Source organism: Peromyscus leucopus, chromosome 9 (assembly GCF_004664715.2).
Source record: "Peromyscus leucopus breed LL Stock chromosome 9, UCI_PerLeu_2.1, whole genome shotgun sequence".
NCBI classification, from domain to species: domain Eukaryota; kingdom Metazoa; phylum Chordata; class Mammalia; order Rodentia; family Cricetidae; genus Peromyscus; species Peromyscus leucopus.
Window position 1 is genome coordinate 60923577 of NC_051070.1, and position 20243 is coordinate 60943819.

The 20243-nt window shown below is 42.9% G+C and overlaps 1 protein-coding gene across 3 annotated transcripts in view; it reads right to left on the reverse strand.

Moving 5' to 3' along the window:
* The window catches only part of Rnaseh2b (ribonuclease H2 subunit B), a 59725-nt gene that overhangs the window by 23866 nt on the left and 15616 nt on the right, over positions 1-20243 (reverse strand). For all 3 annotated transcript variants that reach the window (XM_028884182.2, XM_028884181.2, XM_028884179.2), the window contains exons 2-6: positions 17584-17655; positions 15509-15616; positions 13429-13505; positions 10078-10192; positions 393-457 (exon numbers count right to left, since the gene is read on the reverse strand). In XM_028884182.2, coding sequence (XP_028740015.1) covers positions 393-457; positions 10078-10192; positions 13429-13505; positions 15509-15616; positions 17584-17655 — 437 coding nt within the window. The remainder of the gene's footprint in view (positions 1-392; positions 458-10077; positions 10193-13428; positions 13506-15508; positions 15617-17583; positions 17656-20243) is intronic.

The following is a 20243-nucleotide window of genomic DNA, read 5'->3' on the forward strand; positions in this document are numbered from 1 at the left end:
TTGAATACATTCTTTTAGAAGAGTTGCCTTGGCCACGTCTCTTTACAGCAACAGAACAATGACTGAGACCCCAGTTGTCAGAAAACGAGCCAGTTAAAGAGAGGTGGAGCCACAGTACTGACGGATCTCAACCGGGGGGCTTCCGGAGACCCCCACGACATGGTGGGAGGTGCTGTGGGAATGGAGAGAAAAGACTCTCGAGTTAATCGGCCCCTCCCGGTTATGTGAACAACATCCAACCACGAGAGCTCCTGGCATTCAGGCACAGGACCATGCAATCAAAAGAAAACTAGGTTCTGTTTAACCTGGGGTCTCTACAGGCACTTTCCTGGATGTTCGGGATGGCCGTGCATCTGGTCTTACTGTCTAGTCTCAAGGCCTTTTTCACACACCTTTTTCACCAGCCACTTCAGCGTCTTCTCTGTGCTGTACTTGTAGTACTTCTTGCTGTTGACTTCTGCATTGAATTAAGAGAAAAGTAAGAAGCTCAGTATAATGAATTAAACTAACAAAAGCCACGAACTTATAACACAAACTACATACACAAAGAGTGACTTCAAGCCACTTCACAGTAGTTTGTATTATTCAAAAGTCTCATGATAGAAACCTGAGAATATGCTTGAGACAGTAAAAAATAAATAAATAAATAAATAAAAGAATGAATGAATGAATGAATGAATGAATGAATAAATATCCCAAGCAGAGTTTGGGTGCCTCAGACGTCAACCACCACTAAATGAGCAGACATTTAGGAATTCTTTTACTCATACAAAAACTCAGAAGAAAACATTTTTTTAAAACTCTATCAACTAACATGCTAAGCAATCTTGTTTTTTCTGAACAACTCACTCACTCCAATGTTTTCAATAAAACAGGTCCTTCTTCAATAAAAAGGGAAATCCCCAGGTTTGGAGTGGGCGTCACAGTGAAGCAGGCAGCTGGGAATTCTCTGTATACACTCAGGGGAAAACATCTTAGCATCTACTCAACACTTGCCCTGCCGGGACTGGTGAAGCCTGGAGGACCAGATCGATCTGTCCCTTGATGTATTACCAGTGTCACCCTTGCTCGTTCAGGAGGACTTCGCTTCCTGGTGACCTCAGTGTGCTCCCTGACAGGGATAGAGTGCGCCTCTTGTAAAGGCTAGCTAGCTAATCTCTTCATGATGCACCTGGCTTTCCACACTGTAATGACACCAGGACCTCCTGTGTAACGCCTTCACTACCGGGCTCTCTTCTCCCTCCCGCCTGGCCTTCTCTGCAGCCCTGCAGGAGTCATGGTCATGAGCACTGGAAAGCCTCTGGCCAGGTAGACTCCACGGGAGCCACACAGAAGGAGTTCCCCTCCCTCTGGGCCTTGGGAAATGGAAAGTGCTTTTCTAGAGTAGTTTATGGAAGTCTATTAAATGACTCCCGAGTCTCAGTCTCCAGGTATCTCCTCCCCTGGGTAGCATGTGGCTGATGACATGCAGGGCCAGATGCAGCAGGACAGGGGGGAGTGGTCGCCCTACAGAAGGACATTCTGTCACGTGTCTAAGAACTCCTGCTCTTCTAGGGCCAGGACGGCCTGGGCACACGGTCCACTGCAGTACAAGGTGTTAGACTGGACTGCACTCCCCCAGAGGCCACTTCTCACCCTGCACACAAGTCAGACACTATGAGCACTCAGCCACTCAATGAAGGCACAATTTAGCAACTTGTTAGAAACTCACTCACTACCTGAGACTTAAAAAAAAAAAAAAAAACCCTCAGTGCTCAAGTCATTCCTGAAAGATTCACCTCTTCTGCTCACTTCTTTTGCCCCAATCTCCAAATTTCCTACAAGAACCCCACTTCCTGAGCCCCTTGAGCTAGGCTCTCCTGCCCATCTTGGATGGAGTCAGACTGAGCTGCCTGTCGGAGTTACATACACCCAGCTCACCTTGGGATGTGACCTCACTCTCGGAACCTGCTCCCTCCAACATAAAAGAGGGGATAACCTAAGGGACGGCTGTGAGCATAAGAGGAGGTAATACACCCAAATTATAATACACTGTCTGACACACACACACAATCACACAGACACAATCACATATACACAGTCACACACACACACACACAAAAAACCCACCAAAAAACAAACAAACAAAAATGACAAAGGCATTTATGAACACTAACAGCAGGAGCTTTAATAAGCTCTTCAATGCCCAGCGATTTTAGCAATCCTAAATGGATCCCCCCATCAGAGTGACATTAAGTAAACTGCCCAAAGTACTAGTAAACAGAACAGAAGCATTCCATCCCCAGCTGTGGATCCCAGAGTAAGGTCTCCCTGCGCCAGCATTTCTTTATTTTATTTTATTTTTTTAAAATTTATTTAATGCCGAATGCTATTTATTGAAGGAGGGAAGAGGTCTTAAATATAGGCTTACAGCACAATGGGAGAACCCCAGGGTTGCCATTCTCAATTGATACAGCTACATTATAACCCCTATACCGAAGGGACCATCCTGGAAGAGGGGTGGGAGGACTGTAACAGTCAGAGGACCAGGACATCCGTGCAAAATGTCTTCTATCTGTGATAGGGAACTGCACCCAGGAAATCTTAGTATGGCTGCCTAAACATGACCTGAACAGTGACACCACTAGTTGACATTCCAGCACAGATGGGGGAAATCACTTAAGGTCCCATAAAGATAAAGAGCTGCAGGCAATGAACAGCTGTTCGGAGAGAATCAATCCACGCTACGTACAAGTCCCCTGATGGGCTATCCAATCTCAAGTCATTAGTCCTCAACACATATACATATGAGCACCACCAAATGCCTCAACAGGTTATAGTCGTTTATGTAAACACATGTGTACATATACATATGTATGTACACACACACACATATATATGTGTGTGTATATATATATCCATAATAATTAAAAGAAGAAGAGGTCATTGTGGTAGCCCACAGAAGTTTCCTAGTGAGATCTGAGCTTGCTTTACCCAGCAGGACTGCAGAAGAGGATGATTGGACCACAGGCCTGGGTACCAGGTGTTTGGAAAGGTCTACATTTGGCTATACCTAACAGGAAGAGGTCTTTTGACTCACCCCTTGGCATTGGTATAAAAAGCCCCTTTGAATAAAGTTCTGGGCCATTGGGTATTGACCAAGGTCCTCCCAAAACTATCTTGTGTTTCTGTCTTTCCTCTCATTGGCAGGCCTATTATTTTATCTACAAGTTCCTTATCCCTTTCCTCTGTCCTCTTCATAGGAACACTGAAAAAGGTGGGGGCTGGTCCCTCACAGATCATGAACTTGAGGAGCGGGGGACACAGAAGGAGTTGGAAGTGGAGAGGTTGGGGTGGAGATGATGTAAACATAGTACATGCATATGAAAATCTCAAAAAAAAAACCCTAAAAAACAACAACAACAACAAAACACCTCATGCATGTACATCCTAAAGTTAATACTTGTGAATCAGTGAGCTAGACAATATGTGCATATGGTATAAGGGTTTGTTCCCTTCATGCATTTGGTGCATCTGAAACTGGCCTCAAGCATCTGGAAAGATTGAGTTTACAAAATAAAGATTAAAAAAAGTAGTTTTATGATTAAATAACATGTTAGGTAATTGGGTAATTAGTGTGCAAACCTGAATTTCCCCCCAAAGACTTGCTGAACAAATTGCCTAGGGCACATTTTCATTTCTACTTTCTCAAGGTTCCCATGATCAAGAAGCCTGCAGAACCTTTCCCCTCCTCCTCACTTAGAATCTTGGCAACTGCACTAGTCAGTTTCCCATACCTGCCTGTTAGTTATATGCCCAGTACAGAGCAGCTCTGGCTTGTACTATGAAAAGTGTCTCAGTCAAGGCCAAGTTCATGACCTGCTATTAGTCCGTTCCTGTGTCTTCTCCACTAACTGTGATCCTCTTTGCCCAAGAACATGCTGAGACCCCGAGTCAGTAACTAGATCAGAGCATTTCCCCCTTGGCAATGCAGTTAGGGCACAGGCTACTTGAAAAGGGACTGCGGCTGTGATTTTCCATCAGGGAGAAAGCAGCAGAGAAGGTTCTTATGTACCCACTGGACTCAACCTGATCTTTAGCACCGCAGACACTGAAACCTGCATCTAGGGCTGATACTCATGAGATGGGGGGACCTGACTAGATAAAGACCAGAAAACAGAACCAAACACTAATTTAGAATAGAGGAATTCAAACTTGAATAAGCAGCCACTATTTAACACAATCACTGAAGATGACCTGGAAGCTATACAATGCCTAAAAACCCTCGGGAGCTCTCTGTAGGTCAGAAGTGTCTGCTCCTGAAGCCATCCTCACTCTCTCTGGCTACCTCCTCTAACTCTTTTTTTTCTACATAAAAGGTGATTATTGAGAGGTAATACAACATCTAAAGATTCTAGTAGAGTATCATGGAGTATTACATGGCTGTAGGAAGGAAGGCAAGAACCATTATCAGATGTATTCAAATCCTGTCTCTACACTCTTTGTAATGCTGGTCACATTAGTTAAGCTCTTTGAGCCTCAGGTTATAACAGTGACAAGAATTACTGTAAAGATTTATAAAGTATATACACAGTATATAAAGTGATGTCATGTGTTTACATTTGTCAGGCTCTCATAGCCAGGTGTAAATGCAGAACTGGACATTTCCTACAGATCTTTATGGGAACCATGCCCCATGGACAGTGCACTGTGTCTGTGCACACCCTTGTAGGAGTGAGACCAGCGGTGTGGACCCACTCTGGTGTATTCTGTTGGAGGGTTTTGTTTTGGAAGAAAGAGTCATGCAAGGTCTTCAGGCATCTTTTCCCTCTCCAGTTTCAAAGGTTTTGGTTTTCAACTTTCTGTCAAATTTACAGACTACTGTTCATTACAGGAAGGTTGGTTAGGAGGAAACTGCAAACCCTTATGTGGTGGTATTCTAATTGTACTGAAATGTGATTCTGATTGTATGTTAATAAATAAAGTTGCCCAGGGGTCAGAGCTATTAGAGCCATAGACAGAGTGTGACGGTGGTGGCGCATGCCTTTAACCCCATAGATCTCTGTGTGTTCAGGGATACAGCCAGCATTGGAGACATATGCCTTTAAGACCTGGGAGGCTGTACATACAGACAGTGACGAGGCAGTCACGTGTTTGGGTTTACAACCAATGAGAAGGCAGAATGACTATGAAACGACTTACACACAGGGAAATAGCTCTCTTTCGGGAAGCTGGAACCACCGTAGGAGGAAGAGTGAGATTTTAGCTCTGAGTTCTGATCTCTTGGCTTTCTCTTTTACATTGGTTCTGTGTTTCTTATTTAATAAGACAGTTGGTTACATCTACATCTGGCGCCCAATGTGACAAGAATCCATTAAAAATCGCTTGGCTGGCGACAGGTCCGCTTTCCCACAAAGGCGGCAGGCTGGGCAGCGGCCCCCTAGTCCGAGCAGCAGCTTCCTAGCCCGGGTCTAGGTCTGCTTGATCTCAGGCTGGACTAACTGTGAGCTGCTTGCTTAAAGCCTGCTTGCTTAAAGCCGGTGCTACAAACAACTCAGGCCTGCTGAACAGGGCCCTGCCTGTAAAGCCAAGGCACATGGTCGGAGCTTAAGGAAGCGAGAGCCAAGCCTTGACTCGGCTCAAGAGGGAACACATGGCTGGATTTAAGCTTTAGCCAGCTACTCTCTCTCTGTGTCTCTCTCTCTGTGTCTCTCTCTCTGTGTCTCTCTCTCTGTCTCTCTCTGGATTTACACCTCGGACACTAGGTGGCTGTTTTGAAATTTCCTCTGATTTCTACTGTTTTATGCAGATTTGGTAAGTCATAACATATCAGATATTTTAAAGGAAACTATTTAAAAGAGAAATTTTTTCCACATTAAAAAAAATGAGTTTTATGTGTACATTGGAAGAAAATTGGGTTTTGTTCGAAATTTTAGGCAGTCTGACAATGGAACAACTATATGAGAAGATTAGTATTGTTGGAATTATGCAGTTTATCACTATGCTTATCCTCCTTTTGCAGTTTAAAAACATAGTCAATTTAAGTGCCAGGATGACAGCTTTAGAAAAACTTGTTAAACCTGTAAAAATTCAGACAGAAGAAATTAACAGCGAAGTTGTTTCAAGTTTGGATCATAAGGTTACAGAAAGAAAGCCTATTTTCACACAGTCACCCTTAATTTATCCTGTAACCGTACAGCAGATGCCTGATCAAATGGCTACACAAAATATTTGGGCTCCAATTGAAATGTTGGATTTAAAAAGGTTTAAGGAGGCAATAGTATCTTATGGCATGCATTTCCCATATGTGAAGCAAATGTTAAACTCTTGGTCAACATATAATAGGATAGTACCACAGGACTGGCAGGACCTTGCACAAGCTGTTCTGGAACCCAGCCAGAGACTTCAATTTCTAACGTGGTTCAAGGATAAGGCTAAAAACATAGAAAAACAATGGAGGTATAAAGGAATACAAGTTTCCCAGGATCAGCTTATTGGAGAAGGCCAATATGCTTCAGTACAAACACAATGTTTATATGATGTCCAAACCCTAATTTTATGTCGAACGGCAGCCTTGAATGCATGGGACAGAGTTGAGGAACCAGGAAAAAAATCTGAGTCATTTACAAAGGTTATGCAAGGCCCAAAAGAATCTTTTACAGATTTTTTTACAAAGACTGGCTTCAGAAGTAAAGAGAATGGTTTTGGATTCAGAAGCTAGTAAGGCAATAATTGAATCTTTGGCCTTTGAGAATGCGAATGCAGCATGCAAAAGAATAATCAGGCCGTCTGTCAGATACACTAAGCCTATAGGTTGAAGATGATGCCCCAAACACTGCGGAAACCTCAGGTGACTGTCCAGGCAGCTGGCTGTTTCTGTCAACTCACAAATTTTTGGAAGTTGCTTGCATACACTTCCTGTTTTTATTTTTGTTAGCTAATATTATTTCCTTCTTGGGTCTCTGAGGGAGTTGAAAATTAGTTAGTTATGGTTGAAAATTAGTTATAGTTGAAAATTAATTAGGATAGAAAGTGCATTAGATACATCTTGGATTTACCAAAATAGGATAGATAATGGAATTATTTTCTCTGATTTGTCAAATACCTGTTTAGGTATTTATTACTTGTATATATTGTATATAGTTATTGTACTTTTGTATATAGTTTTTCTTTTGTTAGTTTTAACCTTTTGCTTTTTTTTCTTATAATTAAAATAGAAAAGGGGAAATGTGGTGGTATTCTAATTGTACTGAAATGTGATTTTGATTGTATGTTAATAAATAAAGTTGCCCAGGGGTCAGAGCTATTAGAGCCATAGACAGAGTGTGACGGTGATGGCGCATGCCTTTAACCCCATAGATCTCTGTGTGTTCAGGGATACAGCCAGCATTGGAGACATATGCCTTTAAGACCTGGGGGGCTGTACATACAGACAGTGATGAGGCAGTCACGCGTTTGGGTTTACAACCAATGAGAAGGCAGAATGACTATGAAACGACTTACACACAGGGAAATAGCTCTCTTTCGGGAAGCTGGAACCACCGTAGGAGGAAGGGTGAGATTTGAGCTCTGAGCTCTGATTTCTTGGCTTTCTCTTTTACATTGGTTCTGTGTTTCTTATTTAATAAGACGGTTGGTTACATCTACACCCTTAGGGCACCAGATAGTCTCTTTCTGGATGATGTGGAAACTGAATCACTTTGCTCTGCTTTGCTATAATTTAAACACAAAAAACATTTGAGACTGAGGGTTCTTGGAACTTGAGTTTATGTGTAATAGTCTATGTGCTAGGTAATGTTGAAAAGTAAGGGGAACAGCAACAGAGGCACCTGAAGACACAACAGCTGGACCAAATGGGGCAGTGTGGGTGGGGGTGTGCTGCTCTCAGACAGACTTTAAGTGAGCAAAAGATTACTAATCCTGCTTCTGAGTTTTGGTTCCAGATGATTATTTTAATACAGCACTAATGGCAGAATTCTGGATAAAAGTTAATTGCATTTTCAACTCATAAATTGGAAAAACTTAAATTGACTTGTCATTATTCTTTATCACTTTAGCATTCAAAAATGGTTATGGGTAACTTCATCTACGTCACCATGTAAAGATGACTGTCCATCCCATACATAGCATCAGGGGGACCTTTAATGAGAAGACTTACAATCTTGGTGTCATATACCTCTCAGACCCAAAATGGGTTCCCAAATGTGGCCAGATAGGAACTAGTAGGAACTAGTAGACCTCTCGATCGTAACAGTTAGTGCTCCCCCCACCCACCCACACTGTAAACTTATGCTTCTTGGGAGTCACCATGTCCTTGGTTTCAGAACTGTCACAGGTGTCAGACCATCAGTGACCCTAAACCACCATAATTTACCAGCATGTTCTGGTGCTCACACTTTCTTTTTCCTTAACTCTGAAATTACTTGGATGATTTTTTAGATACTGATATGAAGTTTACATAGTGTTTCTAACTTGTCAAAACATATTCACAAATGAAAATGAAAACGTGATGTAGCAGAAACTGTGCGATCCAATAAAAGCAGTTAGAGGGAAGTTTATAACTAAAAATGCCTACATTATAAAACAAACAAACAAAGAAACACCATTCAGATCTTAAATAAATAACTTAATGATGTACCTCATGTTTTTTTAAAAGAACAAACCAAACATCAAATCATTATACAGAAAGAAAGAATAAAAACCAGGGCAGACATTAGTTAAGTACAACAAAAAGAACAATATAAAGGACCAAGGAAATAAAAATTGACCTGAAAGGAAGATAGACAAAGCCCAAACTAGCTAAAAGAAAGAGAAAGACCCAAAGTAATAAAATGAGAGGTTAAAAAGAGACATGACAACATGTACCAATGAAATTCAAAAGATCATCACTTTGAAAATCTATATTGGAAAAATTGGAAAAATCCTAAAGAAATGAATAAATGTTTAGATATATATGACTTATAAAAATTAAACCAAGAGAATATAAACAACAGATCTACAGATAAGAAACTTATTTATAAGCAAGAAATCGAAACAGTAATAAAATGTCTCCCAACTGAAACGCAGACCCTGAGGATTAGCTGCTGAATTCTCATGCAGTGCTAAAGAAGTAGCCTCAGTGTTCTTCAAATTATTGCATACGATTGAGAGAAGGAACACTACTAAACTTGTTTCATGAAGTCATTACCCTGATACCCAAACTGATAGGGATACAAAAAAAAAAAAAAGAAGAAAATTCCAACTAGTAATGAGCATGGGTCTAACAATTCTCAACAAAACACTAAATTCAACAGCATATTAAAGAGATCATTCATCATGACAAAGTTAGCGTCATTCCATGCAAGCTTTGTTAAACATATGCAAATCAGTAAGTTTAATAACAACATTTAAATAGACTCAAGAATAAAAATCACATGATTCTCTCAATAGATGAAGAAAGGGCCTTTGACAAGTCCAAGATCTTTTGCTGAAGAAGAAATAAAGAAAACTCTAGAGAAGGAATGTATTTCAGCACAGCAAAGGCTACCCATGACAGACACAGCCAACATTATACTAAATGAGGAAACCTCAAAGTATTTCCTCTAAAACTGGGAATGAGATAAGGGTGTCTGCCCTTTCCACTCTTATTCAGTGTATTCTATGAAGTCTCAAAGATCATGATACACTTGAAGGAAAATGTCTTTACTAAGCTCATTACTATATGCACCAACATGCACATCGCTCATTTCCTCCTTTCAAAACACCCGTGACTAGTACCTATAACTACACTCTTCACCTCTCAGCCTGCTCCTCTGGTCCACATTCCATCTGCTGGATGCCATCAGGGATGTCTTCTGGGCTAGGCTGAGGCTCAAGCCCAGAGTCATTCTTGACTCTCCTTCATGTGAGCACCACTGCATCACCAGATTCGGATGGTCTACATCAAAACAGCTGCTTCCCTCTGCCCCCATCTCCCAGCTCAGGCTCTCTTGCTCTCCCATTTCGATGACTGTAGCACCTTAGCTTCTCCAGAATATGTTCCATCCCTCAGATCTCTCTGTTGAGAACCTCACAGATCCACACGACCACAGCCTGATTCCGAAGGCTTGTGCACCATACCTTTCTCCTCTGTCACATGCCGAAGTGACTTCTCAAGCTCGGGAAATTTCAGCAACAAGACGCAATCTGGAAACATGTCATCCACTACAACTTGATCCAAGGGCTGATACTTTCCCTGAAAGGAACATCTGAGTCAGTCAGGTGGCAAACAGTCCAGTCAATAAGATTTTACACAAAAAGAAGAGGGAAAAAAATGGACCATTTTACAGGAAATCTTTACATTAGCATCTGAGCTCCTCATTCCACTGAGGGGCCTTTAAACTGGGATAGGTTCAAGGGCCATCCCTGAGCTCCTCTAGTGAGGAGGGCCTTCCAAACATCAAGCTAGCTCCCTCAAGGATACAGTCACTGTGTGAAACAGAAAATCCCAGGAAAACACAGAGACACGACTGAAAAGATCATGGAGACTGTCTGAAGATGGTCCAGTTATTCCATATGAAAAAGAGCCGGCTGAGGTCACAAGGCAGAAGTCCCCATTGTCACACAGGCCTAGAACAAGCCCAGACAGACCAGACCCAGTCCAGGGCTGAAGAAAAAAACAAAACAAATCAAAAAGGCCCCACTTGAAAAAGAAAAATTCTCAAAGTGAATCCATTCCTCCGGGAGCCATCAGCTGAGCCTTCCAAATTAGACGGGAATAAAGAAAAAGGCAACCATGACGTAAGTACAGAGAGGCAGGCAGGTTAAGACACGTCCAGACAGACAAGTTGACACAGCTGTCAGGGGTGAGCCATGCAGACGTTCTCAGATGGACCTTCTCCTAACTCTCCTAATGGCAGGGAGAAAGCGTAACTGATGAAGACATTCTCCTGATTTGGGAGCTAGGCTTAGGAAGGATGCACTGTCTGTCCAGGTCCCACCTCTGTTTCTCTGTTCCTGTGACCAAATTTCTAAAGACAGACGTGTGACTGATCGATTTTCTCTGGCTTTCAAGGTGAATCCTCTTGTTTCTTTCACAGTACACATGATAATTTGTTACATTTTTCCATTAGTCTAAAAGAAGGCAAAAAAATGTCTGAAATGTTCCGCCGGCCCTCTAACCGAGGCTCCCCAGTGTTACAGTCTTTAGGTTTCTACTTTAAAGGCTTGCCTTCCACGATCAACCAGGAGTTTTACATTTAGTTGCTTTAAGTAGTACTAACATGTATGGTACCATAGTCATGACAGAAGTTGGCTATTGTTCTTATTTCCTTTGTCACATGTACATAAAGAAGTAAAATAAAAAAAAATCTGTTTTAAATATGGTTAATAAGAGTTGGTGTTAAAGGTTGTGATTTAACAGGAACAGGTCAAATTCGAAAATGGGGACAATATTTTAATAACTAAGTTAGATACGACCCCATCTAAAATGTAGGGAAGAAATACTAGACACCCATGTGTTTACACTTCCAGGACTTAAGAAGAAAAAGCGCAGTGGCTCTGTGAGCATCATTCTGCTTCCCTCCGCATCTGTCACCTTGAATTTACCACACAAGGCCTTAGAGGCCCCCGGAGGGCCAGGCTGAGGAGCACTAAACCCGGGTCTTGCTCTTAACAGGAGATGGGGAGGCAGTGGATTTTCAAGCTGATGGGTGGACCCCCGAGTATTCCTAATTCCCCTTTAAAATGTTCCCAAGCTCGAATCTGTGAGTGCCAAGTGCCTTTCTCCCTGTTAATTTACCCTAGGAAACACCACACTTGTGAACCAACTCAAGTTTTCAACTTCATCCCCGAATCCTCCTACAGCTTCCTGGCAATAACCAGAACCATCTCTATCGTTTAGAGGCCTGAGTCTCAACAGCCGTGTACCCCAAAATATGGCTCTCATGGCAGCCTTCAGATAAGAGCAAAGTGAGCCAGCTGAGGGGCAGAGCGCCACTAACACACTGTAAAAGGAGAGAAGAAGGTGTACCAAGAGAAAGTAGGAAGAAAAGCTTTGGGTGAGTTTTATGATTTTCAGTATTTACAACTTAAAATCGATCAACCTACAAAATAAAGTTTTGAGAATTTGATTTAAAGACCACATAAAATGAATCACAAGCTTTACTCTATATGCAAATGTAAGAGTCCAAGAGATATAGATAGGTTTAAGCAGTGCAAGCAACTCATTAAAAAAGTGAGCTCAAGGATTTTCAAGCTGATGGGTGGACCCCCGAGTGTTCCTAATTCCCCTTTAATATGTTCCCAAGCTCGAATCTATATTCACAATAATTCTAAGAGGCTACCTGTATTTGCATCAGGTTGACATGGTACTGGTAACTGAAATGGTATTGGACAAAACTGGGGTCCTTTGCCAGAGTTAAGGCAGAGACACCAAAGCACCCCCGGATACACAGTATTCTTGCAGTTTCTAAATTGCCAATTTCATTTAAGATATCCTTGCTCGCGGGGCGGGCACACCTTTAATCCCAGCACTTGGGAGGCAGAGGCAGGAGGATCTCTGTGAGTTCGAGGCCAGCCTGGTCTATAGAGTGAGTTCCAGGACAGGCTCCAAAGCTACACAGAGAAACCCTGTCTTGAAAAAAACAAAAAACAAACAAACAAATATATCCTTGCTCAGTGGGGCTAGAGAGAAGGCTCAGAGGTCCAGAACATTTGCTGATCTTGCAGAAGGGCCCCCTACGTGGCATCTCACAGTTGCCTGTAACTCCAGTTCCCAGAGCCGTGATGCTCTCTTCTGGCCTCTGTGAGTACCAGGCACACACACTGTACACCTGTGCAGTCACTTATACATATACATAAAAGAAATCTATTTAAAACAAACAACAACAAAAGCAGAAAGCCAATGAAACAAACAAAAAGATGATATCATTGCTCAAGTAGTAAAGCAAAGACTTTTACTTGACCCTCCATCCTGAATGCCATCCTCTCCACTCTGTGTTGGGGAAGTGCGATTCCAGTTACTGCTGTTGTAACTGAGGCCCAGACATCATCACGGAAAGCCCCAGAGATGGAGTGCTGGGAGAAATTAGTGCTCTTGCTCTGGATGCTCGAGTCCCAAGCAGACCTAGCTTCCCCACCAGTGTTTACTAGGCACACTCCAGTTTCTCTACTTCTCAGACACTCACATAAGAAGGTAAATCTCCTAGCCAAATTCTTAACAGTCACATCTAAGCACTTAGTGGTAAGAAGTTTTCATTGCTATGCGTGGCTACCACTGAGGTACAAAGAGTGGCAAGCTAGGCCACTGAGGTCACAGTGCCCTAGTAGCAAACCTGATCACCATTAAGGTGCTGCTTCTCAGGGGAGGGCAGGGTGCTCTGACCCACACTGGTACTCATGGGGCACATATTTAATGACTGAAGCGCACTGTGAAAAGGAGAAGGGGTATCTCCCGCCCCTCCCTGCAGTCGCCCCAAGTGGGAAGCTCACCTCTTTGCCAGCCTTTATGAGGTAGTGAAGGAGCAGAAACAGAGGGTCCACGGGTGTTGCAAAGTGGAGAAGCCCCCCTGCAGATGAAAAGGAACAGAGAGGTGTATGCCTCATGAGGACCGCTTGGTTATTCCATCTCTCAGGGAGAGCTGCATGTGAAACCCCACATTCATTCTTGCACACGCCTATGACATCTGCCCATCGGGCAGCTTGTGCGACAGCTTGTGCTTTCCATCAGGCAAATGCAGGAGTCGACAAATACCTTGGTTTAAATGCTCCCATTTCCTGGAGTTAGATTCCTCATGCCTGACTGCCTTCTTCAGTCTAGACTCTTAAAAGGCACGCACTCCACACAGCTTCAAATCCCCAAAGAAGAGAGCTAAAACGTTGGAAACCACCTGTGACTTTTCATTTCAACTACGGAATCATTTTCTATAGGCCTCATGGAGAGCACAGAGGCACGGGGGAAATGGAGAACCGTGAGCTAGAGAGCTCAGGAAGCCGTGTCAGCCAGCCTGTAAAACTACAAACCCACTACCTCCTGTGGTTGAGGGTGGAGCCCTGGAAAAGCCCAGCATGCTCTGGAGCATGCAAATGATGAGGAAGGCTTCCTGTGTTGTCCACCACCCCAGATGATGCCCTGCTGAGAAGACACAGTGCGGCAGTCCTACTCCAGCTGAGTGAAATCTGCCCCCCAGACAGAGGTCTGCCTCTTTCCTCTCAGTCTCAAAGCCCTCCTTCCCACACCCTGGAACCAGGAAAGGCGCGCTCATTAAGGAAACTAAAAGCGCTTCTCCTGCCTCTGCCCAACCTCTTACTTTCGGTTTCAGGACAGACATGAGCTTATTTTTAATATCTAACAGAGCAACCTATCTGCACATGTAAGAATCCTTAGCCTGCACTGTGTCCGTTTTTGTAGTAAGCGAGTAATTAAGGAGGCAACTTTACGATACCATTTGACTACTCTGAAAAGTGGAAGTTCAGCAAACAACCCCTCAGAAGCTCTGAGCTCATCTTACAGGGTGTATTTATTATCTGCAGGCATGAGAAACAAGTTCCCGGACTGAATAATAATCTCTTGGTAGTCATGGCAGTCACGACTACTCTATCTTTTAACGAGTACATTTCAAACAAAACTGTTCTTTAAAAGAACAATCTCAATCATTGCTTCCCTCCATTTCCCAGTCTCCACCTGACGTCTGCAGCTATCAAGCCAATACCAGCTGAGAGTGTGTCACAGCAGAAGCTGGAGCTCTGGCATGCTGCCTAAGGGTGGGGCACAGCTACAGCAATGGTAGGTAGGGGGCCGTGTGCTTTCCACCTCCCCACACAAACTACACTCTATAAAAAAAAAAAGTATTTTTATTTGTGTGTGTGTGCGCACGCGCATACTTGGATGCAGGTGCCCATAGAGGCCCCAGAGGGCATCAGCTCCCCTGGAGGGGGTGGGACCATGGAGTCTTTTCCTCTTGCTCTCTCTCTCTCTTTGGTTGTTGGCCAGGAAGTGAGTGTTCTGGCCAGATGGTGCCACCATGATGTGCTACCTCAAGACCAACCAGCCCAAGGGACTGTGGACTAACACCCCCCAACTGTGAGGCACAGCACACCTTCTCTTCTAAGAGGTGGACAATCCAGGTATGTATCTTTATTCTATGACAGTGACAGGAAAGCAGGCTAAAAGAGGGCACAGTAAGTTACACGAGAAACCACTTCTGAAAAAAGCTGTTACATTCTAGCATGTTCTGGAAACTGTATCAGCTTTGGAAATAAAATGCTCAAAATTCCTCTAAAGGAAATGTTTCCAATCAACTCAACCTGCACTCCAAGGCACTCAGGCCATCTTAACTCCTGCCAGAGGATGTGTTGGCATTTTGGGAAATAAAGCAGAATTGTCAGTTTAACATGTGACAATATGACTTAGCTTCACTTGATCCAAACCCTTGCTGATACACAGAATAGCTTCTTACTTATACACTCCAAGCCAGGAGGATGAACCCACACACCCACAGGAGCTGTGGAGTATGTTTAGTTACTGGTAGGAAAAAAATTACACACACACACACACACACACATCACTTACCTGATTGAACTGATTGATTTATAAACCAAGAACGGTGCTTTTCCTTGAATACTTTGACTTCAAATAGCTGCTGCAGACACATATCGAATAAGTAAAAGCTTCCTTCCCCTGTAACACAGATGTGCTTAGTATTCATCACTTTCCTCAAGCATATATGTACATCAGAAGTCTGTCCAGAGTTCCAAGGAATGCTCCTAAGAGGAGCCTACACATCTGGAGTCATGCTCTACACTCTCGAACTCCAAGGAAGGCTTATGGGTATTAGGTGTAGACATTCACTTTCCAGCTCCATAATCCTCACTAAACGTAAAACATGAAAGTGAAAGGCACAAGCCATTTACCTTGACTGTTACACCACCTCCTAACTACCAAATCCTAATGGTTCCAACAGATGGGTGAGCTAGTGCCTGGGTCTGTCCCTACACCAGCATGTAGCTCCCTATACACAGGAACCAAGACAAGGACCAACCCTCAGACGCCACCGGCCTCTGTACTGAGAAAAGGAAGGACACTCTTCAAGCCTTAGTCAAATGGATGGAATTTTCTGTTTTATTCTTTTAAAGTGGGCGGGGAGGGGGCAGGACGGATAGAGGCTCAGCTCTGTTACCGGTAAAGCACTTGCCTAGCACGTGCCAGGTCCAGGGTTCAATCCTCAGCAAGTCAGATGTGTGGGGATAGAGGGGTGAAGCCTGTGCATACCCGAGGTGTTACCCCTAACTCAGCTCCAGAGTCAGTTCTCAGCGCCATGAGTCTTGTGGTGGGAGAAACAGGGATAGAAGGGATGCATATCGGATGTTTTACCGCTCAACTCATCAAATCCTTTTCAGAGCAGTCTCTGAAATCACTGGAACCACATGCTGAGTGGGATACTGGAGGAGTTACATAATTCTTACTACGGCTCTACTTGCTAATCTGTGCACAGGGCAACACTGAATCCGCCTCAGAGGGTGTGTATGAGAGCCGAACAAAAGGAAACACCCGCACATTTCCTAGAGCACTACCTAGGACACAGGAAGGGCTTAGAGCATCCCTTCTCTTCCCTTCGCCAACAGTGAAAATAAAGCACACACGCCTTGTCTGTGCACATCTATAGGAAAACCGGAGTTGCAGAGGAAGACGTTTTCTCTTGCTAAGTGCTTCAGACCGGGACTGCCGCCTAAAGCTTCTGAATTCCTCATCTCAGCTCCGGCTGTTCCGGTGTGGCTCGACAGGAATATTCAATTGCACTTTGAGGGAAGACACTGGGGAGGAAGGGTGGGTGTCTGTTTTTGTTCTCTTTCACCCTCTCATTGTGGGAGTTACACATCTCTTCAACAAAACGCGACCCGTGTGCTCTCCCTCACTCACTCTGCGGTGACATCACCAGGAGAGCCCTGACATACAGGCATCAGGTGTTTACAGATCCTTACAAATCAATAGAATCTGCTGTCACCTCATGGCTGAGTGTATTTTAATACTTTTACCCAAAATTCAAAAACAAAACGAAATGTGCTGAATATAAAATTAAAATAAACCTATCTCTCAATAAAACATAAAGCTCTCCAATATACAATGATCTTAATAAAAGAAAAACCATCGTCTAACAGGGTGGGGGGATGGGTGGGGGAGGTAGCCTTTTTGGTCAGTGTGAAAGAAAGGATCAGCTAAAAAAATGAAACCAACCAAAATCACAACATGTCAAAGACGGCCTCCTGCGTTTTCACTCGGGTTGTTTATTTTACTGTACAACACAAAATGAATATAAATGCAGGCTAGTATTGTGTAAGAACGCTAAGGAAAGTTGGCATAAGAAAGCCAAAGAAAAATCAATCCATTTCCAGAGAGAACTCAAACATGCCAACATTTCTAATGATTCAACATTCTGTGGATAAAAAGTAAAAAAAAAAAAAAAAAGATCTTCTTTGCAGCATTTAGTGTGATTTATCTTGGAAAATTAATTGGCTTCATTTTCTACCACAGGATGCTGTGAACTTTTAAGTTGATTCAAAATGACACGTAGGCAAGCCAGTGCTCCACACACTCAGCACAATGCTGGAAACATTGCAGGATGAGAGGACCGGGAGAGCAAGACCCACCTGAGCGCGGGTTGACCAGTTTTACAAACAGGAGGCCAGTCTTCATCTTCTTTGAGGCATCTTTTAAATATTCTGAAAAGAAATAGTGAATCCGAGAAATTTAAAGACAGCCTCTTTACTGTGCCTTCACTTTCTCTCATTTTTCTACTTAGGCAATTTTTCTTCCTAAAATGTTTATCATTGATCAGCTGTGCGATTCTCGGAAAACAGCTGTTTTCCAGGGGAGCTACAGCGGAATCTGAGGCCGGTTTAGTTCAGCTCTAGGGAAGAAGTGATGAGGGCAGGCTCTAGAGTCCGATGTTGTAAGCATCCTCACCTTGGCCAACGGTCTTCCCTCTAATCTCAATCTCCTTTTAGAAAACGTTGATGAGAGTATATTTTTTAAAAAACTTAAACTAAGTAGTCAAAGGCACTTATATAATCAAACAGAAATACAAAATAAAGCATAGCTATGATGAGGAAGGCCATTTTTAAAATAAACATTTACTAGAGCCCTATTTTTCATTTCCGACACCATTAGTTAATCATATCCCTTCCTCATTTTCTCAGTGGGGGCTTCATCTTTAAAAAAAAAAACTATTTTATGAGTGGCCTTTATACAATAAAGACAGTCACTGTATTTTAGCTCTATTTGTTTCTAATTATCTTTTTTGTCATATTAAAGATATAAATCTTTGTGTAATCTTATTTTTCATTATGCTTGTAACTTTTATGTCATACTTTACAAAGCCTTCTTTCTCAAAAGTATGTGCATTCCTGTATTTTCTGTCGATACTTTATATTTAGCTAATTCAGAATATACCCTGGGAATAAAATATTGGAAAGAAATCCAACTTAAATTTTTTTTTTCTTTTTTGATTTTTCGAGACAGGGTTTCTCTGTGTAGCTTTGCGCCTTTCCTGGAGCTCACTTGGGAGGCCAGGCTGGCCTCGAACTCACAGAGATCCGCCTGGCTCTGCCTCCCGAGTGCTGGGATTAAAGGCGTGCGCCACCAACGCCCAGCCATTAAATTTTTTTTAATGGGTTGGACATCTGTATCAAAGCCCACGGAGTGAGCCCACCACGAAAATCTTTACACTAAATATTTAAATACATTTGTGGTCTGTATGTAGACATTCTACTTTGATCCACTAATCTGTGTCTGTCTTAGTGTCAGCACTTCAAGACTTCATTATAATGGGTTTACTTTAATCTGTAGAAAGCAAGTTTCTGCAGTGTTTCTTCTACAGCGTCTGACTGTCCAAGTCTGAATTACGTAGATTGAAACATACAGACAAGACGACACCTTCAATAGACTAAGCAGGACAGTCAAAACTCACAGACACCAAAGGAACCAGGGGCTCTAGGCAGTCAAAGGGCACAGCCTGTCTACACAAGAGCACCCCAGGAAGCTGGTCAAGGGCACAGCTCATCTACACAAGAGCACCCCAGGAAGCTGGTCGAGGGGTACAGCCCGTCTATACAAGAGCACCCCAGGAAGCTGGTCGAGGGGTACAGCCCATCTACACAAGAGCACCCCAGAAAGCTGGTCAAGGGGTACAGCCCTTCTACACAAGAGCACCCTAAAGGTCTTAATGAAGAACTGAGCTTACTCTCTTTGCTCTGCCCACTCCGCCTCAGGTCCATATGCACACAGATACTGCAAACCGGGTGAGAAATCAGCTCTCCATAAAAAGAACACAACTTTTGCTTGTTCTAATGGTAATACAGACTCCATAAGCAAGAAAATCTCATTTTACAATTTCTACTTTCTATTAAGATAGAGTAATGGTAATTCAACAACATCAATCACCATGCAAAGTATGAGGCTGCTGCTGTTCTAAAGACTCCGAACACCAGCCATGCGGAACAGCGGGCTCATTGCCCTGGCTTATTTCCTTGAGAGGGTTTCCAGGGCCTGGAGCAGAGGAGTGAGGCAAAGCCTGGCTGAGTTAGGACTGATGTGATAGAGTAGAGAGCTCCAAAGACTAGAGGGATGGAGACCACAGTGAAGAAGGCTGCTAAGAAACCGATCCCAGGTGTGTGCAGCGGGGCCTCTCCATGTGTTCAGAGAACACAACTCACTCGTTTTTTCCCATTGTTTATGACCCCAGGGCATTAGGTGGAACACTCAACAGGAACTGCCTCTGAAAGAGGCAACAATTACTCCTGACTGACACACTGCTAAGATTTCATCACACTAATTAAAAAGCAACGGTAAAAACCCTGTCTCAAAAAAAAAAACAAAACAAAACAAAAAACAAACAAACAAACAAACAAACAATGGCAAAAGGATCAGACTCTTCTTGCCAAGTAACATATTTTTGAAGTCCAAAAATACTTAAGAATATAGAAATATTTATCACCCCAAAAGGTAAATTGATGAGAGGTGGAGAAAAGGTCAGCTGTTGCAAGAGAGATTGGTACTGTACATGAAACATTCAAACTAAAGGAATAGGCACAGAAGCAAACCTCATGCATAAAACACTAAAAGGACAGAAGACTTTTTTAATGATCTAAACTAAAATGCTAGAGAAGAAAAAAAAAACGACAGAGCTAATGGCAAAATATAAACGAACTTGAAGATTCTTTCGGTAACAGAAAACGCTCTAAAAGCATAGACATTTTAAAAAAAGAAATCTGATCTACGAGACAGTTTCAAACCTCCTAGTGTGTGTGTG